Source organism: Petaurus breviceps, unplaced genomic scaffold (assembly GCF_028583685.1).
Source record: "Petaurus breviceps papuanus isolate PSGF00001 unplaced genomic scaffold, PetGlider_PUasm1.0 90865, whole genome shotgun sequence".
In the NCBI taxonomy this organism is placed as follows: Eukaryota; Metazoa; Chordata; class Mammalia; order Diprotodontia; family Petauridae; genus Petaurus; species Petaurus breviceps.
In genome coordinates this window covers 13235741-13259150 of record NW_027187367.1, presented here as the reverse complement: position 1 = coordinate 13259150, position 23410 = coordinate 13235741, and the positions used below count along the sequence as shown (strand labels likewise).

Sequence of the window (23410 nt, the reverse complement as noted above, 5' to 3'; positions counted from 1 at the left end):
GAGAGAGAGAGAGAGAGAGAGAGAGAGAGAGAGAGAGAGAGAGAAGAAGCCGGCTGCTACCCCATCCCTGTTTTGTTTTCTCTAATTGGTCCTGGGGGAGGCGAGGAAATTGGACAGAGGCAGGGCTTTGCTAGAGCTCCGCTCATTTTAATTGGCTCCTTTTTTTAACTGGAGGGGAATCAAACAGGAGAACGAGCGACAAAGGGAGGGAGAGCGAGAGACCGAAGGAAGGAGAGAGAGGGAGAAGGGGGGAGGCTGTTGAAATAAAAAGCTCGAGGGGAGGGGGGGACGAATGAAAAGAACCACACGGAAGGTGAAGTTACTGAGAAGGAAGGTCTAGTACGATTGGAGCTCGCGAACCGACTGGACTGCTCTGCTCCGCCTCGGGGGGAGCCCCCAGCCAGCGCCCCACCCCGCCCGAGAGGGCCCCCAGCAGCTGGCCTGGGAAGGAGGCAGGCGGGGACGGGGGCGGGGGGAGCTGGCTAACTTCGGGGAAGGCTAAGCCCTGTTCTCCTGAGATCTACGGAGCCAGCTAGCGCCAGTCACGGACAGACAGCGGCAGAGAAGGAGAGCCGAACGGGGAAGGAGAGAGCTCGCAGAGCTCACCACCGCCCGGCCAGGGTCGAGCCCCAGGCTGCAGGAGGAAGAAGCTGATCGTTTTCATATATTTTAAAACAACCCAAACTTTTTTTTCCCCTTTTTTCCTTTTGGGGGAATTCTCTTGAATTTCCCCCTCTCTTTCGCGCGGCTCCCTGGAGGGGACGAGACCTCGGATTTCTTCGGAACCAAAGCCTCCTCTAACTTTGCTCCCTAAACCTCCAGGATCCGGAGAAGATAGGGAAGCTCTGAGGACAGTCGGAGGTGAAGAGCAGCCCCTCCCTGGGGGAATCCTCGGCACTAGTTCCAGGGAGACTGAACCACCTCCTCCATTCCCGCCACTCCGGGAGTGGAAAAACTGCGGGACTTGGAGGCTTCTCTGTTTTGAAGCAGGGGCCTGCCTGTGTCCGGCAGTCTCCTACTCTGCCCGGGCGTGGATACCTTAGCTTAGCTGGGTTGGGACTAAAGGTGTCAGATTAATTTATTTGGCGCCGGAGATACCTCTTGTTCTGTTCCCCCTCCTTCCTCCACGGGGAGGGGTATCCCCTCTGGGAGTGGGGGAAGACCTCCAAGTTTGACTCTTTTTGGTCACCAATTTATTAGACGCTCCGCAGAAGAAGGGGCCCCACTGGCTCGCCCCCTCCCACAGAAGGGGGAGGAGTCCTCCGCTTCCCCTGAACTCCCACTTCTTTTGCACCTAGAGTGGAGGGGCAAGCTTTCTATTCTTCCTCCTCACCTCGTCTCTCCCCGCTAGCCCCAAGAGATCTGCGACCGAGGCTCGCTGTCCTTGGACCACTGCTGCCCCTGGGTCAGACTCTTCCCAGCGAAGGGGCCGGGGCGCTGGCTGGATTGTCGGGGTGGACCAAGCCGCCCTGCTCCCGGCCAGCGCCCCCTGGATCTCCGCTTTGACAGCGGCGTTCCTGGAGGAGCAGCCTTAGCTGTCGCCGCCGCCGCCACCGCAGCTGTCGCTGCCTCAATCTCTTGCTCTGGGTCGCCGCAGCCACTGTCTTCAGCGCAGTTTCGGGGTACAAACGGAAGGCAAGGAGGCGCCCTGGTGGATGCGCTTCTCGCCGCCTCTCCGGCTGCGCTGCCCCGCGGGGATGAGGCACCAGCGGTGAAGATGGAGGTGACTTGCCTTCTATTACTGACCCTGGTCCCTATGTACTGCAAGGGACAAGGTGTCTACGGTAAGATGTTCCTCCAGACGGGCCCTCGCCAGTTGGGCTGCAGAGAGCGTAAAGTTTGCCGGGGGCGCAAAGTGCGCGTGGTCGTGAGGGAGGGAGGGAAATTGCTGTTCAGGTCCAGGCTCCCTCCAAGGCGCCTAAGGAAAGGAAAGCTTGGGAACTGGCAGCCCTGGAACTCTGCTGGCAACTGGGGGTCATGGTGACCACTGTGGGCCAGGAGGTGACTGCAGGTGAGAGGTCTTTAATGTCCATCTCTCCCTGGCACTCCCTGGCGAGGCGCAGGGAGTGGGGCTCAGGAAAGCAGTCTCAGCTCAAAGTTGGCGGGCGCGTCTAGGTTCATTATACGGCAACCTCTTCCTTCCGAGGCCTTGCTCCCACAAGGCTTGGTCTCATAAATGAAAATTGAGGAGAATCTGGGGTCTGTAGCGACAGGATTGTGTGTGGCGGGGAAAATATAAGGAGGCTGCTAGGCGAGCCAATTTCCAGTTCCCCTGAGTTACCTCTGCACCCCAATTTCCCCTCTAGTATCAGCTAGGGCAGCTTTGTCTTTTCCAGCTTTTCCTAGGCTCGGGAGGGCAAAGGGCGCCTGTGCCTGAATCTCCCCTTCCCCTAGCATCGTCGGAACAATCTGCCGAGACACTCCTTTCCCAGACACCCCTGCTATTTACAGAGCACACACCCCGATATTCCTTCTCCCTGTACTCCTTATAACACAGGAAAACACACACACACAAATACACACTTTCCCTCGGAAAACATGTAACCACAAGGAACCTATTTGTGCAGACCGTAGTACACGCCATGCCACGCCACGACACACCACGACACACCACACACACACGAACACACACGCACACACCAGGGTCCTTCTTGAAAATGTTTTCAGAAATCTTGTCAGGGAGAAAACCAGCAATGCCTGCCCTTTTCCCCCTCCCTTCCCCGCTTGCCCTCCTCCCCAATTAAGTGTCTCCTTAGATTTTCCCAGACCAGGAAGCTGGTGCAGCCGTTCTCTTTGCCTCTCTGGCCCCTGTCTTCCCATTCTTCTACCCTTTGGATCTAGCGATAAAGTCTCCCAGGCAGGCCTTCTCTGAGACAAGCAGAGCTCCCTCGTTCAGGGGTGGTGGTGGGGTTAGTTGGTGGCTGTGGTTGTGGGGCTGTTGGATAGTTAGCAAGACGGGACGGGGTGTTCTGCCCCGGAGATCCAGGAGCATAGGTAGTCAGCCACCCCATGGCTCTTGCTTTGCCTCCCCTGACGCTGTGGCTGTTTTTGTAGGACACTTTTTAATGATGTGTTGCTTTGATGGGAGGAACGAAGCTCTTGCTTGTACTATCTTTTTCTCTCACGCTGTCTCTAGGGCTAGGGGGACTTAAAATGTGAGACTCAGCTCTGATGGAGGTCAGTACAGTTTGGTGTGTGTGTGTGTGTGTGTGTGTAGGGGGATGTTGCTAAGTTGCCCTCTTCTGAGATATGCCAGACTTGAGATGGAAATGAAGTCCTATTTCCCGGTGTGTGTGTGTGTGTGTGTGTGTGTGTGTGTGTGTGTGTGTGTGTTCGTCTTTCTTGGTGGGGACACTGTGCAAGGAGAAGGCCAGCGTGTCAGGAGGTGCAATGGGGATGTGATACGTTCCCGGAGACTAGAACGGCCAGTGCAGGTTTAATTCCCCCCGGGGCGGGGCTGTCTGAGGCTTCCAGCCAAACTCTCTGCTTCTTAATTAGTTTGCGCTTCTACTGCTGCCTGGTTCTCCGGAGTGGCCAGTGTAGGCAAAGAATGAGGAAGAAAGAAGCTGAGGGCGGAAAAGCCAGTAGGAGACCTCCACCCACTCGGTGGCCTAGAGTGCTAAGATAGAGGGAAAAGAGAAATTCAGGGACAGTTCTTTTTTCCCTTCCTTCGTTCTTTCCTTCTTCCGTTCTTTTCGTTCTGCTTTCCTTCCTTCTTTTCTTTATTCCCTTTCTCCTTCTTCTTTCTCTCCTTTTGTCTCTTCATTTCTTCTTTCTTACTTTCTCCCTCTCTTTTCCTCCCTCCCGACACCCCTTTGTCTCTTCTCTTTCCTTACCTTTCTCCCTTCCTTTCCTCTCTTCCTCTATTTTTCTTTCTTCCTTCTTCCCCTGTCCTTTTCCAGTCTCCTCCCCTGTCTTGCTTTGTTCTTTCTTTCCCCCTTCATTTCTCCATCATTCCATTCCATCTTTCCTTCTTCCCTTTCTTTCACCTTTCCTCCTTCCCCTTCCTTTCTACATTTTCTCCTTCCCTTTCTCTTTTCCTTTCTTTTTTCTTCTCTTCTGCCTTTCTTCTTCCCCACTCTTTCCTTTCCCTCCTTTCTTTTTCCCCTTTCTTTTCCCTCTCTCTTCCATTACCGTCCTTTTACCCTTTCTTTAGTGTTTAAACCTTTTCTTTACTCTCCTTCATTTGTTTCCTGAGAGGGAAACTACAGATTTTCTCCAGTCAGAGGGCCTGGATGGGTAGGAGGAATGGGAAAATCCTTTTTTTTTTTTTTTTTGCTCTGTTACCATAGTCATTCCCAAAGTGTCCTTTTCAGTACTCACTGGCATTATTCTGTGACAAATCCATCATCTCCATCTAGTAACTCTTCCCTACCCTTCTGCTAGGTTAACTAGTCTTTGCTCCAGAGACCTCAAAGCTTCTTAATTGGGAGAACCTTGGCCATGACAACTTGCTAGGCAGTCCTCCTGGGAACATGGAGTATAGTCTCAGGTGACTATCACTTTGGAGGGCTTTGAGGTGGAGGTTCAGGCATAACTATAAGCCTTGTATCTACGTCTCCCCCCCACCCCCCCAATCCCCTAGAGTCTCAGCTTGAGCAAATCAGGGCAAAGGCAGTTGAATGAAGTTAACCCCAGCCTCTTTGATGATGGGAGCCTATACCTCCTTTGAGAATTTCCATCCCTGTAGCTTCCAGCAGGACAGAACCTTAAGAGGACAGGCTGGGCTGTAAGGTTTTATTAAGATGGATGGGGCAAGGGGGAGCTTGTATGTAGGAGGTGGGGATGGCAAGTGACAGCACATTTAATTGAGATACAGGAAACTCTAGACAGATGCAAAGAGGAGGGAGATGCTCTTACTGAAATTTAGTTTGATTTTAAGAATTACAGGTCAGAGCCCAGGATTTCTGCTTTATACTCACTTCCAGGTGGTCTATTCTCAAGGCAGAAAGAGCTGCTGGGGAGAAAGGAGGATGTGTGTGAAGGAAGCCCTAGGCTTGGGTTAGGGTTCTGGGGTAAAGTAGAAGGGCCAGAAGATTCTTAGATTTCTGGAGGTAGGTGTGACATTGGGTTGGAAGAACTGTGGCAGCTTTTTCCAAAACCAGACAAGGTGGGTGAGGTTGGTGGGAGCGATCCTGGCAAGTCATTCGGGGAAAAGGGGTGACAGGTCATTCCTGGTTTAGTTGGGATAGGGAAATTATAGGAAGCTCCGTCTTATACTGCAGAGCCTATAGGCCAACTGCAACTAAGCCCCAGAAAATCTAGGCAAGGGAAGAAATGGGGAGCTGTCCAGAGCTGCCCACCCATGGACTTTGTAGCTGGGGATGTGGACATTGGAGAAACAAATGAGGGCTAGCAGATGTCCATAAACATCCAGTAAAGAAACCATCCCTTCCTCAAATATTCACTCACCCAATGTGAAGAGGAAACAATGTTCTGCTCCTCCCAAGTGTTGGGGGAGAGGATAACAATAATATAAACATTTGTATACCAAGTTCAGGTTTACAGAGCACTTCCCTCACAAAAGCCTTGTGGCTTAGGAAGTACAAATATTATTATTCCCATTTGCTAGATGAAGCTTGGCAAACAAAGGTAAATGATTTGTCAGGGGTCATACAGTTAGAAAATGTTAAGGCTAAAACTCTAATCCAAATCTCCTGATTTTTGTCCCACTGCTTTCCATTACCCTACTTTGTCAAGGTTGGTGTATCTCTCTCTCTCTCCTCTCTCGGTACTAATTCTATGTGACATTAGTGAGGCAAACAGGCCACTATCTTAATCTTGGGGCAGGGGACCAGTTTATAACACACACAGGTTTCTATTTAGAGGAGAATTAGGATAAGTGGATCTGACCCAGCCTCTGATTGCATAGTACAATGTAAAGATAGCTGAATTTGAAGTCAGAGGACTGGGTTCAAATTTTGCCTATTACACTTTTTACCCATTTGACCATAGGCAAGTCTCTTTACTCCTCCAGACCGCAATTTCCTCATCTATAAAATGGGGAGGAATGAAATAGATGCTTCTAAAGTCCCTTCCATTTCCAAACTGCTGACCCTAAGAACCATTGTAATCAGAACTGTCTCCAAGTGGGGGTACAGTTGGCATGTGCAGGGTCTAGGAACTCCAGAATTGATACTTCCTTAGTTGAAATGGGATGCTCAGTATGTCTTCTCCAACTCCTTAATCCACTTCTTGACTCTGTCACAAACTCTGTTGCCATTTCATTTAATAGCAGATCCCTTGGACCTTAGGAATTATCACTAGAGATTCTTTTCCTCTTCCCCCTCCTTCCTCCTGGGGGTAATCCCTTAGTATGGAGACAGAGGAGGGGGAGAAGGGAAAGAGAATCTACTTCACCAAATGTTCCGTTTTTTCTACCCTTAATCCCATTCTCTTCTCTGGCCCTGTTCCTCCTGCCTAGTGCAGATGCTGTAGCATCTGAGTTCTAGGGCCAGATGGTCCTTTGGTGACTGGGACCCTACCTGCCTCATCCCCTCCCAATCTCTCTGTTCCCATTTGTCATCCTCTGGGGTCAGCCTGTATATTTGACTTCTTGGTAGGCTGATGAGAAAGTCAGGGTTTTGGGTGGGGCTCTGGTTTTAGGGACAATAGGCTTGCTGGGTAGAGAGAGTGGGATGAAATATGGTGAGAATTAGCTTCCATTCAGAAAGCTTCCTTTTTTAGTCACCTCCCCCTTTCTTCAAACCCACCCCCAAAAGCCTTCCAGCCATTTAGAGGGCAAGGATTACTCTCCCCCACAAAAGCACAACAAACTTCTGGATTATTTAATATGCAGGAGTAGAAATTGACATTATCCTTACGACAGGTTGTTTGCAACTTACTGGTAGAAGTCAAAATATTTCACCAAAGGTGTCATCAGAAACTACTCTCCTATGCTAATTTTTGTGGGAACATGAAGACAGATGTTGAATAATTTGACAAGAGCAACATAGCTTATAAAATTATCACCATGTCAGGTTTTTTTTAAAGGGGGATTAGGGGAGAAAAAATTTCAAGAAGTGCGTCTCCCAGGGATTTGGGAGAATAGAATGTGATTCCCATCTCCATTCTCTCACCCCCCTTCCCCCCACTCCATTCCCATCTCCCAACCTCAGTGTATATATTTAGGAAAATAAGTTGAGGATTTTCAATGGTGCTTCTGTACCTTGCAGTTGTCAAGGCAGACTTGGAGTTTTGGCCCATCAGTAAGCACTACCCTCTGAAACGGAAGCAAGGAAGTACTTTGCCATAGGGAGGAATGAGGTCAGTGAAGATCCAGGGAGTCTTGATTCTGGAGAATTGGGGTGCTACAGTCCTATTTCATTAACAAGGGAGAGTTTTCCTCAAGGACCCAAAGGCCTTCTGCTGTAATAAAAGCTCTGTACCTTTTTTGCCTTTGTCCTCCAGCTGTGACAATTGTACTGGTGTGTTTGTGTTTCATGGAGAAGGGATCTATCTTAACACAAATATAGCGAGTTTGGGGATCTGGGAGGAGCAGTATTCTGTGCCATTCTGGGATTGCAGTTGTCCAACACTCCTGAGAGAAGGCTGTGGCCAATGCCTTCCAGCCCAGCCTGTTTATGATAAAGAGTAAAACCTGAGAGATGGGAAGAGGAATCTAGGGCTGTATTGGTGCAGCCCCATCTCTACACCTGTCTTCCACTGTGACTACGGCAGTCTTTTCTCCTAGAAAAGGTGATGGAGCTGGTCTTCAGGGGCACTGCTGCTGTAAGGAGGAAGAAAGGGGATTTAATTAGAGGAAGACACCCTAGGGAACGGAAGATGGGGCAGCAGGGGCGGGCTCTGTCTAGGGACCTGGCTTAATTGTTCAGCCCTGGCTGTAATCCTAGCCTTACTGGGGATGGGTTTCCTGATTGAGAGTCCTATATTAGTTCTGATTTTCTGAAACAAGGGGACCGTTCTCAGGCTTTACCAGGAGATGGGAGGGAGCTAATCATACCTGCCACTCCCAGCAAATGAATGATGTGGGAAATTGATAATTGGATCTAGGAGTGGAAACCTAGGGCCATGACTGAGGCCCGGTCAGAGACTTTTTCCTGCTCTGAAAAACATTGATAGGGAAATAGGAGGACGGAGGGCTTAGTTGGGTCATTTAGAATGGAGTGATAGAGGAGTATAAGGCGTGCAATCCTGTGCTTGTGTCTGGAGTCAGCGACTTACATCCTCCCCAAGCTCCTTCTATGTCTCAATCTGGGAAGGATGCAGGTGGGGAGCTGGAATAATTCCATTTTGTGGACCCATTACGGGAGGAGCTGGCCTCTGGAGTCTCAGGTTTCCCCATTTCATGGCTTTTCCTTTTGCTCTTCCTTCCCACTCTACTAGGTTTTTTCTTTCTTTTCTTTTATTTTTTAAAAAACCTGGCCAGGTGGGTCTTTCAGGGCCACAAGTATAATGGATTTTACAGTTGGCTGAGTGGTTGCCACTGCCTCTGTGGCTCCAGATGTGGCCAGCAGGGGGAGCACTTGGCCACCATATCTCCCCCATTGTTTTTTCTGTCCACCCCCCCATCCCCCCTTTTATTCTCCCTCAATCTTCCCCGAACCAGAACCGAACCAGTGCATGGCATCATTCCTGAGCCTAGGTCAAGGCCAAATGTCCTAGGCCCACCTGAAGCCCTTATCATAACCCCATTTACCTCTATTACCCCCAAGAAACCCAGACTGTGGCCACATCCACACTGGCCATACCTTTACCATGGCCCTAGCTTTAAATCAAAGAAATGTGTGTCATCTTCTAGCTCAGTTTGGTTTAGGCTGACTCATATCCTGTACTATGTTCTCATGCCTCTCTTAGAGGTTTATAGACAGTATTCCTTATTAAAAAATCAGAATAAAGGATTGATAAAGAGCTATATCCTTGATACCAACTGTATTACCTCTCATTGCAAATCAAGATGGATTGAGAAATCAGTTATATGGTCTGGGGACTCACATAATACATTCTCTTAGTCTGCTCTCCCATGGCTTCCATCAGAATACTGAAGACTTCATGGTTGTTTCCTTGTATTCAGGGTTGGTCCTTGGCAAAACTGTGAATTCAGTGAAGGCCAAGAAAACATTAGGGCTCTAGCTTCCCTCTTCTACATTCTCCCTATTCCTTCCTCCTCTCCCCACCTTTCCAGGAAACCATTGATCCAGCAGTTTTCTTTCTGCTCCAGTCAGGTCCTAATAAACAGAAGTGTTTAGGTACTTTAAAAGACACACTGAGGTGTCATTTAAGGAATTATTACTTGTAAGAACATTTGCATTTTAATAGAGAAGCGGCAGGAGGAAATGCTTAGTCCAAAGGAGTGAATCCCTAATCCTGAAACTTCAAAGAAGAGGAAGGAAGAGATTGGGAGGAGGGGGGTTGTGGGGGGGAGGGGGGTTGTGGGGGTGTGTGTGAAGCAATCTTTTTTTTTTTTTAAGCAATCAGGGTTAAGTAACTTGCTCAAGGTTACACGGCCAGTTATTTCTGGGTGTGGTGCTGAGTGTCTGAGCCTGGGATTCGATCTCCAGGTCATCCTGACACTGGAGCCAGTGCTCTTACTCACTGTGCTACCTGGCAGCCCCTGAAGCAATCTTGATATCCCTTAACTTAGATAATGCAGACCATCATTGGAGGCTATTGAATACTTGGGGCAGGATAGAAAAGAGGCAAGCCAATGTGCTAGGAAAGTCTTCCTGTTCTCACAGTCCTCTTGTCTCTTTTCAGGATCAAAATGGTAGACAGCTTTTCTGATGGGTAAGAGACTATGTAGGCAACCCATCAGAATGACAGCAAACAATAGTAATTGTTCACATTTAAATAGTGCTTTGAGGCTAGGCTTTATAGATGTTTATAGACATTACCTTATTCAGTCTTCACAAATGACCTGTAAGGTAACTGATACAAATATCATTATTTCTATTTCATATTCCTGTGTAGCCCCATAATCTGGCTATTGCTCCCTCCTAACCAGCTTCTCAGCTTCATTTCTTCAGGATCATGTTGTGCTACTCTCAACTTCAATCTGCTAGAGAACAGTGCTAAGAATCTCTTTCTAAGGAGAGAATGACAACCCTTTAGTCATAGCCATCCTAAGCAACTAACAAAATCCAGGTAGTTTATCCAAGCTAATATTACATCTTTGTTATGCCTTTTTCTAGGCAAAGAGCAGAATCCTCTGTTCCAGACTATTGTCTTTCTTAGGATTAGACATTCCCCAAATCTTCCCTGGCTTAGTGCACAAATGAAATTGAGCAAGAACAAAAGGCAAACTAAGGAAGCCGAGTCACTGTTCTTTACACATCTGTACTTATTTTTGCCTTTTACAAAATTATTGTTAACAACAAAACTCTTTTACCCTGTTGTGATACTTTTAACATTGACAAGCCTACTGTCTCCCTACATAGATGGGAAAACTAAGTTCTCTGAAACTTGCCTAGAATCATCTAATTATAGTCTCAACTCAGGACTCCCAAGCTGAGAACTTTTTTCACTGTATGGCCATGTCTTGGGTCAAAGTAGGATTTTTTTTCTTCTTTTGGAGTCCAGAACCATAGATTCTCAGAATCTAAGAAGTGAAAAAGTTCTCAGAGGCCATATTGTCCAACCCAGACTTGACAGAGAATCTACTCAACAATAACTCCAAAAAGTAGATGGATCTAATCTTCACTTGAGGACCTCAAGGGAAAGGGGTACTACTATCTTTCCAGATAGCCCATTTCACTGTTGCATAAATCTAATTGGAATGAAGTTTTCCTTACATGGAACCAATATCTGCCTTTGATTTCCACTCATTGTACCTGGTTCTGCCCTTGGGAGGACAAGCTGAAAAAATCTGGCCCCTATTCCATGTAATAATCTTTCAAATTCTTGAAAGGAACAAGCATTAAATGCCTACTATATGCCAGATGCTTTACACATATCCCATTTAATTCTCATAATAACTCTGGGTGGTAGGTGCTATTATCACCCTCATTTACATTTGAGGACACTGATGCAGACAGAGGTTAAGTGGCTTGCCTGGGGTCACACAGCCGTTAAGTGTCTGAGACTAGATTTAAACTCAGATCTTTATGTCTTCAAACCCAGAACATTATGCACTACACCACCTCACTACCTGCTTGAATATGGACATCATGTCCTCTCTAGATCATCTTTTCTTCAGAGTAAACATTCCTATTTCCTTCATCTGATTTTTTTATGGAATATTTTTGAGATCCATCACCATCCCAGTTACCTTCCTCAAATGCTTCAGATGAAGGTTCAGCAGTGCAGAGAATAGTGATACTACCATCCCTGGTTGCTAGATGCTATGCTGGTCTTAATGTGGCCTGAGCTCACACTAGTTGTTTTGGCTACCATATTCCTGCACTGACTCCTATTGAACTTGCATTCTATTAAAATCTATTTTTTGTTTTGTTTCCTCTTTCTTGTGATTCATTCCATTGGTTATAATTCTACTTTACAACTTGACTATTGTGAAAATTTGTTTAATGTGAAGGTATATGAAGAATGTATATTAGATTGCATGCTGTCTTGGGGGGAAGGAGGAGGAGACAGAGGGGGAGAACATTTGGAACTCAAAAACTTTTGGAACTGAATGCTGTAAACTAAAAATAATTTTAAAAGGGAAAAAACCCTATCTTTTTTATAGAGTACATGAGAAGGGGGAGTGATGAGTAATTTACGTTTCCAGACAGACCATCCTATTTGTTGGTATCCATCCATACCATTTAACCTCCCAGAGAAGTAGAGGGGTCACCCTGTCTAAGGTCATACATTGAGTTAGTGGCAATATCCTGGGCTTTCTAATCTACCCTGCTTTCTCACTAAGTCATTTGTCCTTTTCTTTGTAGGGTGATTCCCCTCACTCTGCCTCCTTTTCCCTCCACCCCCATACCTAGATCATATGTTACATATACATAAGGTGTTGCATAGGGAAAATCAGGTAAGTTCCACATCTGTTCTTTCATAGTAATCACAGAATCATTTTAGAGTTGGGAGGGATTTTGGCAGCTGTCTTAGTCCAATTCATGTCTCCCCAAAGGATTCCCATCCCCTGCAACATACCTGCTTAAAGACCTCTAAGGAGGTACCTCCCAAGGCAGACCATGCAACCTCCAGAGAGCTCAAAGGAAGAAGTTTTTCTTTTATAGAAACCTAAATTTTCCCCTTTCCAATACACATCCATTGATCTTGACTCTGCCTTCTTGGACTCAGCATAATAAAGACAAAAGAATAACACTTCTGGAGTCAGAGGGTCTGAGTTCAAGTCCTGCTTCTGAGGTTTACTTTGCATGACCTTGGGTGAGTCACTTAAACTTCCTGAGCCTCAGTTTCCTCATTTACAAAATGAGGGAGTTGATGCCAATAATGTCTGAGGTATCTTACAGTTCTAGATCTATGTCTAATCCCACTTTCATATATTTTTAGAACTTGAAGACAGTGGTTATGCCCCTCTAAGCCTTCTCCAGGCTAAACATGCTTTACTCCTTGAACCAGTCCTCATAGGACATGGTCTCAAGGCTATTCACCATCCTGATTGCCCTTTTCCAGTCAACCTTCAGTTTTCACTGTCCTTCTTAAATTATTAAAACCCCAAACTGAACAGAATTACAGAGTTGTGGTCCAAACAGAAAGCAGATTGCAGAACACTATCCCAGATATTATGCCTTTCTATACAGCCCAAGATTTTATTAGCTTTTTTTTTTAGCTTATTGGGCTAGTAATCTCCAGCTCTTTTTCAGGAAAAAAAATCTGTCTAACCATGGGACTGTATATTTATTCCCTACTCTATCCCCATTCTGTTCTTGGGAAGTTGATCTCTTGAACTCATGTAAGACTTTATATTTATCTCTATTGAATTTCCCCTTGTTAGATTTGGCCCACTTCTCTAACCTGTCAAGAAACTGTCTAGTTTTTGTAAAGGGATACAGTATCTTCTGTTGGAAGATTGCCAATGACAATTCCAACACCTCCGATGAGAATTCACTAACTCCAAAGGCAACTTTAAATGACTCAAGTTATTAGGGAAGTTTTTCCTGGCATCAACCCTACATTTGCCTCTTTGGAATTTCCATGCATTGTTCCTGCTCCTTCACTCTGGGACAGAAACCCCCTTCTATATGGCAGACAATCAAATATTCAAAGATGGCTCTCCATGGCAGTGTGATGTGGTAGACCAAGATCTGGACTTGGAATCAGGAAGACTTGGGTTTGAATTCCAGCTCAGACACTAGCCGTGTGACCTTAGGCAAGTCCATTAACTTCTCTCAAACTCAGCTTCCTTGTCTGTAAAATGAGGATTAACATCTGTAGCATTTACATCAACAGGAAAATGATGAGCATCAAAGAAGATCATCTATATATTGTTTTGCAAACCATAAAACTGTATATGAATGCCAGCTGTTATTATTATATCTAATGGCAAGGTGCTCAACTTCTTTGAGACCTCATTTCTTCATCTGTAAAATGGGTATATAATCCTTAGGACAGCCTGCCTAGTCCATAGATATTTTATAAAGCTCAAATAAGATAATGTACACAAAGTATTATATAAAGAATAAACTGCTATTATGATTTATTCTTGTCTGATGGGACACTCTAAGAAATGGTTTTTCAGTCTAAATCCAAGCCAGGCAATCTTCTCTCCCTTCACCTTTCCCTCCACACTTCCTTTCACAGTAAATATTCATGGAAATCAATCTCTTCCCACCTCTTGGATAGAGTCACCCATTCTGTGCTGGGGTTATAAAAAGACTCCATGGAGGGGATAGAGTGGAAAAAATTTTGAACTTGGAGTCAGGAGATCTGTTTCTAATATCAGTTCTGTCCCTTTGGGGCATTGCTATGTGACCTTGAGTCATAGTTTGCCAACCTATGAAAATGAGATGATAATTCTTGTCCTTCTTAATTCATTGGATTGTTCTACAAACTTTATGGAACCAAGAATAGGATGCTCCAAAGGAAGAGTGACTCCTGAATTGGACTAAGAGGATATGAGTTCAAATCCCTATTACCTGTGTGATCCTTATTAAGTTACTTCTTTTCTCTGGGCTTCGGTTTCCTTATCTATAAAATGAGAGGACTGGACCAGGACTAAAATCTCTTCCAGTTCTTAATCTATGATCTTGTGACATCTGGGTTCAAATCTTGGTTCTGACATTTATTAGCAGAGTAAACTTGGGTAAGTTTATTCAATGGAGCCAGGATCCAGTGAAAACTGGATAAGTCACTTAACCCATCTAGACTTTTCTTTATCTAGGAAATGAAGCAGCTGGATAAGGTAACTTCCTCCCTTCTCCCCAGCCCCCGGGACTTTGAGGACCTTTCTTTTAGCCTTCATTTAAAAACTTCATTTATCTTATTTTTAGTTTCAAGTTCTCTCCCTCCCTCCACCCCTTCTCCCACTCATTGAGAAGCCAAGAAATATAATGCCCATTATACATATAAAGTCATGACAACATGTTTCTACATTAGCTATATTGTCAAAAAAAAAAAAAAAGAAAAACATGCTTCAATCTGCACTCAGAATACATCAGTTCTTAATCTTAATCTGGAGGAGGATAGCATCTTTCATCATGATTCCTTTGGAATTATTTTGAATCATTGTATTGACCAGAGTTGCTGAGTCTTTCCCAGTTGACTGTCATTAACTGTGTAAATTATTCTCCTGATTCTGCTCACTTTCCTTTGCATTAGTTCACATAAGTCTTCCTAGGTTCTTCTGAAACCATCTACTTTATTGAAATTATTTTTAAGGCCCTTTTCATCTCAGTCATTCTAGGATTCCAAACAAGTTGACTTCACTAGCTCTCTGGGGGATGGTTCTTGAGAAGTAGTTATCTACAGGAAGAATGGCACACAAATTGTCTCAGGTGAGAAGGACCCCTCCTGTTTCTAAAGCCCTCTGGAGAAGAAGGAGGCTGACCTCAGAACTCCTTCAGTTTAGCTCCCCAGTTTTTAGTTTCTACTAAATATTTAGTATCTACTGAGTATCCTTCACTGTGGGGGAATTCTCTCCTGATGGATAAATGCTTTCCTTCCTGCTGTGGTCTATGCCTGTTTCCTTCATTTCCACTCTCAGTGGAGTTGAAGGAATGACTTGTTACCATTTTCTGATCACTCTTTAGGAAAAATGGAGATTTTTTAGTTTTCTTTCAGTCAAATTCTCTCCATTTAAATTATCTCAGAAGCTTTAGTTTTTGTGTCCAATCTCTAAAGTTACTTTATACTCTGAGAAGTTTCCTACCTGATGTGTTGCCCTGGGGTGATCAAATGAGCTAATAGATGCAAAAATACTTTTAAAAGTATGAAGTGCTATGCAAATGTGACTACCACTGTCAACGACCTTTTACTGCCTTCTCAGCCTGGCATTTACATTCTGACACTCTCATTTCACTCCAGACTTAACTGTTACTCCCTTCACTCACCAAATTGGCCTTGCTATTCCCTAAACCTAGACCATCTCCTGCCTTTTGTCTTGCCACCGGACTTCAGTGATTCTGGAAGAGAGTGAGGCCGACGACTTTGTGCAACTCAACCTCACTTAAATACAATTCACACACAAATCAAAACATTACCCCATGATACCATCGGTCCTCTTCAAAACAAAGGAGAAACCACAGTATTTGTAAAAGTCTCCTAGCCTGCCTTCATAGGATCAGAGGTTTAGCTCTGGAAGACCTCATTTTACAGTTGAAGAAACTGAGACCCAGAGAAATTAAGTGATTTACCCAAGTTCACACAAGTAAGTAGCAGATCGTGGATTTAGACTCAGGTTCTCTGACCCCATGTCTGGAACCCTTATCACTTATGCCCTGCTGCCTCCTCACCTCTATCATTCATAATCCCTATATTACTCAGGGGTCACAACCTTAGTGAAACTTTGTCTGATCCCTCAAGTAGCTAGTGTTCTTTTACCCTCTTAAATCACGTCATATTTCCTTCTCTTGATGCATGTTGTATCTTCCCTGTAGAATGGAAGTACTTTGAGGACAGGCTTGCAGCTTTTATTTTGTCTTTGCAAGCCCTATATGCACAGAACATAGTGGCCAATTAATGTTTATTGAATTGAATTGACTGAAGTATTTCCCTGTTCAGGACTCTGCCTTAAGGAGCTCCCAGTTGGAATCAGATTTAAAGAGAGAGACTATGGACAGATTGTATTTAAAAAAAAAGTCTCTGTATTGAGAGCAAGCAGAAGAGGTCAATATATCGAATTAGAGAATCACAGAATGTTAGAGCAGGAAGAGACATTTAAGGTCATCTAGACAATGATACAACTCAAATCCACCAGCACCATTAAGTGCCTAGGATGTGTTCAGGGCTGGGCATACCAGGACAAAAGGAAAAACAGAACCTGTCTCCTAGCAACTTAGACTCTATTGGAGGATCTTACATTCTGCTGAGGGAGATGCAGAATCTATATGGGTAAAAATGTACAAAGTAATATAAGAAGAGAGAAAACACTAGCAACGGGAGAGATTGAGGAAGGCTTCATGAGTGAGGTAGCCTTTGAAATGAAGTTTGAAGGAAGAGAGGGATGCTGAGAGGCAGAGATGAGGAGGGAATGCATTCCAGGTGTGGGGATGACATGTTCAAAAGAACCTCTGGGTGGTAGAGGTTCAATGTTGAGTTTGGGGAAGGTTATAGGTACATAGATATAAAGTTGAAAGAGACTCCTGAGGCAATCTAATTCACCTCTCACCCTCATTTTATATATGAGGAAACTGAGGCCCAAGGACTCTAAGTGGCTTGTCAAGGTCATACAGATAGTTTATGGCAGAGTCAGAATGAGAACCCAGGTACTATAACTGTCATTCTAGAACCTTTTCCACTAATGACTGGAATAAGAACTCCAGAAGGGAAAGAAGGTAAAAAAAAAAAAAAACCAGAAAGGGAGGATGGAGGCAGATGTGGAAGGCTAAGGAATTTGTATTTCATCTTTTAGTCAATAGAGGCCACTGAAAGCTTTTGGACAGGGAAGTGAGATGGTCAGATTCATGCCTTAGGAAGGTCATTTGGGTGTATTGGAGAGGGGAGAAGACTGCATTCAGGCTAGTGCAATTGTATGGTCAAGAGGTGATGATGACCTGAAAAAGAATGATTGTTCTGTGAGTGTAGAAAAGAGGTGAGATGTAAGAGATGCAGTGTTGAGAGAGTTGACAAGCCATGAAACCTGTATATAGATGAGGTTCATAAGAGTGAAGAATTGAGGATGAGTCTCCCTAGCTTTGACAAATTTTCACAGATTTTTGTGACACTATCTTCCAAACTAGGTTGTTTTTCTTACCAGGTCCTCCACTAACAGTCCTGACTTTGAACCATAGAATCACAGAAAGCCTGGAATGTCAGGGATGGAAAGGGACCTTTGAGATTGTCTAGTCCAATTCCCTTATTTATTTTTAATTAATTAATATAATCATTTATGATCTCTTTCTTCTGCTACCCCTCCCCTATATTGAATAATAAAAAACCCAAAATAAAACTATCATAACAAATATACAGAGTTCAGCGAAACAAATCCCCACATTGGCCGATGCCAGAAATGTATGACTCATTCTGCATCTTGTCCATCATCTCTCTCTATCAGGAGGCAGGTGTCATGTTTCATCTTCTATTCTCTGGATTCCTGGCTTATCATTGTGTTGATCAGAGTTCTAAAGTCTTTCAAAGTTATTTTTCTCTCTGACATTGCTATCATTTGTAAAAAATTATTCTCCTAGTTCTGCTTACTTTACTCATGTCAGTTCGCAAAGGTCTGTCCAATTTCCTCTGAAATCATCCATTTCATCATTTCTTATGGCTCAGTAATATTCTATTACATATATATTATATATAGCATAATTTGTTTAGCCATTCCCAATAGGTGAGAACCCTCTCTCCACATTTTAGATACTATGAAAAGAGCTTCTATAAATATCTTTGTGCATAGATCTTTTTTTCTTTTTTCATTGATCTCCTTGGGTTATATGCCTAGAAGTGGCAGGGGTGGGTGAAAGGGTATTCAAAATTTACTAACTTTGGGGGCATAGTTCCAAATTGTTCTCCAGAATGACTGGACCACCAATGATGGACTTGTGTGACTTATTCCCCCTCCCACCCCCTCCAACATTTGGTGAAAGGATATAATAAACAAAGGAGCCATGTTTACAAAAATATTTATAGCAGCTTTTTTTGTGGTGGCAAAGAATTGGAAAAAAAAGGGGATGTCCATCAATTGGGGAATGACTGAACAAGTTGTGGTATATGAATGCTATGGAATACTACTGAGCTATAAGAAATGATGAGCAAGTGAACTTCAGAAAAACCTGGAAAGACTTATATGAACTGATGCAAAGTGAAGTGAACAGAACCAGAAGAACATTGTGTAGAGTAACAGCCACATTATGACTAACCTTGACAGACTTAGCCCTTCTCAGCAATGCAAGGATCTAAGCCAACTCCAAAAGACTTATGATGGAAAATGCTATCTATATCCAGAGAAAGAACTTTGGAGTCTGAATGCAGATGGAAGCTGACTATTTGCTCTCCTTATCTTTCACTGTTTTGTTTTGTTTCTTCTTTCTTGTGACTCCTCCCATTAGTTCTAACTCTTCTTTACATCATGACTAAAGTGAAAATATGTTTAATATGAATGTATAAGTATAGCCCATATCAGATTGCATACTGTCTTGGGCAGGCAGAGGAGAGGGTGGGGGAGAAAATTCAAAACTCAAAATCTCATGGAAGTGAATGTTAAAAACTAAAAATAAATTAATTATTAAAAAAGGAAAGGACATAAACAGGTCATTTTTGAAGAAATAAATCCAAATTACCAACAGCAATATGAAAAAATACTCTAAATTACTAATTAGAGAAATGCAAACTAAAGCAACTCTGAGATTTCACTTCACATCCATCAGATTGGTTTAGTTTGTATTTCTCTAATTAGTGATTTAGAGCCTTTTTAATATACTTGTTGGTAGTTTGGATTTATTTCTTTAAAAAATGACCTGTTCATATCCTTTTACCACTTATTTATTGAAGAATGTTTCTTAGTCATTTTCTAGAGGAAGACGAGGAGGTACAGAGGGGAGAAGCAATTTTCCTGAGGTCATCCTTCCAAACGACCTCATTCCCAGGCATTCCCTTCGCAGGCTCTTTCCATACTCTCTCTTCATCTTCTTGGCCTTCAGTTCTCTTGGTGTCAACCTGTCTTGTGCCTGCTTTCCCAACCCTTGCTAATCCTGCCTTCTGCTTGTCTGACCTTGCTAAGTATCTCTGAAATCCAGATTTATGTATCCTGTGCCATATCACATTCATAAACCAACTTTGCTTTCAGCCAGACAGAAAATACACTTAGATGACCAAAATGATAGAAAGAGAATTATTCAATATACTTTATACTAGGGATTCTTAACCGATTATTTTTGGTATGTGTCAGAGACTCCTTTGATAGTCTGGTGAAGGTGATGGACCTCTTCTCAAAATGTTTTTTAACTCCCAAAATAAAATATGCATTACAAAGGAAACCAATTCTATGGAAATCCATCAAAATATATAGAAAAATATATTGAAAAACAAGTGCATAGACCTCTGGTTAAGGACCCCATTCAATATGAGCAAGAGCCCTACTTCTGCCTTTGGGATTAAGTACTTACAATTACCCACATGATCTCTGGAATTGGTGAAACTAGCAGAGATAACCCGAAGGAATAGGAGCTTGCACATTGGAGTGATCTCCCGGGGCCCCTCTTTTTATCTCCACCTCCATTTCCTTACTTGGTGCTAAGACAAGACAGTTGAGAGAGTAAGCAGGACTTTCCCACAGCTCACCTCAGGCTGCCCCTTTGTAACCACAGACTCAGGGAGTATAGAACATGGAATGTAAGAACTGGAAGGGTCATCTAGTCATGATATGTCAGGATTATACAATTTAGGACTGGAAGGAACTGCAAAAATCTTTAATCCAATTCCCTTCTTTTTTTTCTCCCTCAGTTTAGTCATTTTTCAGTCCTGTCCAATTCTTCATTACCCCATTTGAGGTTTTCTTGGCAAAGACACTGGAGTGGTTTGCCATTTCCTTCTCCAGCTCATTTTTGCAGATGAAGAAACTGAGGCAAACAGGGTGAAATAATTTGCCCAGAGTCATACCTCTGGTAAGTCTCTGAGATTGGATTTGAACTCAGGTCTTCCTGACTCCAGGCCCAGGCTCTGAAGTATTATATACACAAAAGTGATCTACACATTTAAAAAACAAATTTAATACAGTTTACAGTTATGTACAGTTGTTTTTAACTTTTTTGTGTGTATCTGAGTGTTTGTTTTTGTTGGGGGTTATTAAGTTCAGAATTTTTAAAATGTTGTTGTTGGAGAAGATGGAGCCTCCACTACATTCCTTGGGGCCCAAGATCTCCAAGGATGGCTGTGATGTGTGTATCCAGCATTGACCCCTGAGAGGACCGTGAAATACTAGTGCAATTGTCCATAGAGGAAGGGGGAGCTGGTCAGTTAAATTGGGGCAGTACTTAGTGGTACCATAGCACAGGACTATAGTGCTTAGTGGTACATAGTAGGTACTTAATAAATGTGTTGATTAACTGGAAAATGGAGCCAATCACAAACAGCAAAAAGCACCTTGTCCTTTCCTGACTGGTCTATGTCCTTGGTCCTGAGCTGTACTATTCTGGTAGCCAACTGATTCGTTTCTGACCCTGACTCATCCTGAGGGAGCAGGGAGAAAGCGATTGTTTTTATCTTCTTAGTAGTATGGATTCCTTTGGCAATCTGGTGAAGTCAAAATAGAGGGGGGGAAAGTTTAACAAAATTTTTTTTTTAACTTTTCTTTCTTGGAGGGAGGAAGGTAGGGCAATTGGGGTTAAGTGACTTGCCCAAGGTCACACAGATAGTTTTGTGTTAAGTGTCTGAGGTCAGATTTGAACTCAGGAACTCCTGACTCCAGGGCTGGTGCTCTATTCACCACCACCTAGCTGCCCCAAAGTTTAGCAAATTTAATCACATAGAAGAGGCAGTATGATAGAGCAGAAAGAGTCCTAACTCTGTAGTCAAAGGACCTTGGTTCAAATCCTGCCTCTGACACTTACTAGTTATATGACCATGGACAAGTCAATTTATCTCTCTTAAGCCTTAGTTCCATTGTAAACTGAAGAGGTCAGACTGGATGGCTTCTAAATCTATGATCATGTGTTGACAAAGTATGGTATTCTATGCAGTGTTCCACATCCATTGCCCCCCACCTCTGCAGAGAAGTAAAAAAGAGTGAGATGTTTTATCATCACGCTTCCTTGGTGCTAACCTTGGACATTGTGGCTCATTATGAGCAGGGCTTGCTTCATTCTTCATACTTGGGTCCCCAGTGCCCACCACGGAATCTGATATATAATAGGTGCTTAATAAATACTTATTGATTATAATGAGCAGCATTCAGTTTCATGGTTAGTGTTTCATTATTGTTGCTTTTTCCATTTTTATCTCTTCCACACGTATTGATTTAGCACTGGTACTATCCACTGAGGAAAAGGGGAAATGAAGTTTAATTAAGACAGGGTCCTTGCCCTTATGGGGACTTTAAGGGGGCTATGACATTTGAGCAGATTGCTATGATACAAAATAATACATTATTAGAAATGACCCAATATGTTGTCTTTGCTTAATTGTGCTTCTTTCTTAGAGGGAACGGTTCTATTGCAGAGTAGGGTGGGGAGAATCATTGGAGGGTGACAGTGATTTAAGAAATAAAAAGCATCACTGGAATATTTCTAAACCTTCAAGTAATACATGATAAATATATTGTGAACAAAGTACTCTGTTAGAACTGAATGGGGAAAGGAAATTATTGTTGAGGGGAAGGATATTTGAGTTGCGTTTTAAAGAATGGATAAAAATTCAATAGACAGAAGTGGGAGAGTGCAGTTGAGGGGGAGTGCATTTCAAGCTTAGGAGGTGGTATGAACCTAGAATATGTGAGAGGGATGCAAGGTGGCATGGTGAAAAGAAGACTGGTTCCGAACTCAGAGTACATGGGTTCAAATCCCTCTAATGATTGCTACTTATGTGACCTTGGACAAGTCACTTACCCTCTTTGGGCTTCAGTTTCCTCATCTGTGAAATGAGATGACCTCTGAGGACCTTTCCAGTTTGAAATCCATGTTCTTATGTGAGGTAAGACTGTGAAGGAAGGATGGTGCCAGATTGCGGAGGTCTTTGAGCAAAAACTAAGGATTTTGAACTTTGATTGGTAGGAAATAGGTAGCTATTAAAGGATCTTGAGTAAAGGAATGGCATAGTCAATTTTATACATAAGGAGTATGTGTGTGACAGTTATGTGAAGAAAAGAGAATGGATAGAAAAGGTGGAAATAGCTGTCAGGAGGCTATTGTAGCTCAAGTGGGTGTCACTCAAGAGTTACACAAGGGTGGTAGTAACTAAAATTGTTGTTTGTCCTTCATTCTTGAAGAGGACCATGACATCAGGGAGGTGATGATATGCAAATGAATTGGATTTAAGTGGGGGAGGACTGTTGGAGGTCACCAACCTCACTGTCTCCTCCAGAGCCATCTGGGTCCAGTTGCAAGATATAGATCAGGATGACTGGAGATGGTCTTGGATGCAGTAGGAGACTTGAATAGAAAGAGAAGCTTCAAAGAAGGAGACTGGATGAATGTTGAACAAACAACGGAATCAAACGTAGACATGAATTTGGGGGGAAAGATAAATCTAGTTTTGGACATGTTGACTTTGAGCTGTCAGTGGGATATGCAGGTAAAACTGCCCTGTAGACAAGTGTAGCTGTGGCTCTGGAGCACAGGCCCAATAGATTTAGTAATCTTCATAGAAACAGGAGTTGAAAGTATGGGAATGAGTAAGATCTTGACAGGGACACAGCGTAGAGAGAGAAACAATGACCAAGGCCATGTCCCTGGGGAATATCCACCTTAAGTCTGGAAAGAAGGTGAAGAACCAATAACAGCGATGAGAAAGAGTGATCAAAAAAAATCAGGAATGTAATGTCTTTGGAACCAAGGGAAAAGAAATTATGTAGAACGGTGGAGGTGATCAGCAGATTCAAACATTGAAGAAAAGGTCAAGGAGAATGAAACCTTGGAGCCAAAAGGGAAGTCATGGGGTTTGGTGATTTCTGAGGACATTAGTGACCTTTGAAAGAGCAATTTCAGTAGATTATTGGGGCAGAAGCCAGCTTACAAGGAGCCAGAGGAGAGAAAAAGTAGGGTGAAGTGGAGGCATAGGTAATAGACAACCTTTTCAAAAAGTTTGGCTCTGGAAAGGAGGAAGAAAAAGGGAAAATAAGTAGCAGGATAAAGATATTTTTTTCTTAGGATTGTGGAGAACTGTTTGTAGGCAAACGGGAAGGAAGCCGAGAGAGAGAGAGAGAGAGAGAGAGAGAGAGAGAGAGAGA

At 43.5% G+C, this 23410-nt stretch overlaps 1 protein-coding gene across 1 annotated transcript in view; it reads left to right on the top strand.

The window, feature by feature from the left end:
• The first annotated feature begins 18 nt into the window (after positions 1–18).
• MDGA1 (MAM domain containing glycosylphosphatidylinositol anchor 1) overlaps positions 19–23410 on the top strand; it is an 87978-nt gene continuing 64586 nt past the window's right edge. Inside the window, exon 1 of the mRNA XM_069073599.1 lies at positions 19–1784. Within this exon, the coding sequence (XP_068929700.1) occupies positions 1718–1784 (67 nt within the window). The 5' untranslated portion in view covers positions 19–1717. The remainder of the gene's footprint in view (positions 1785–23410) is intronic.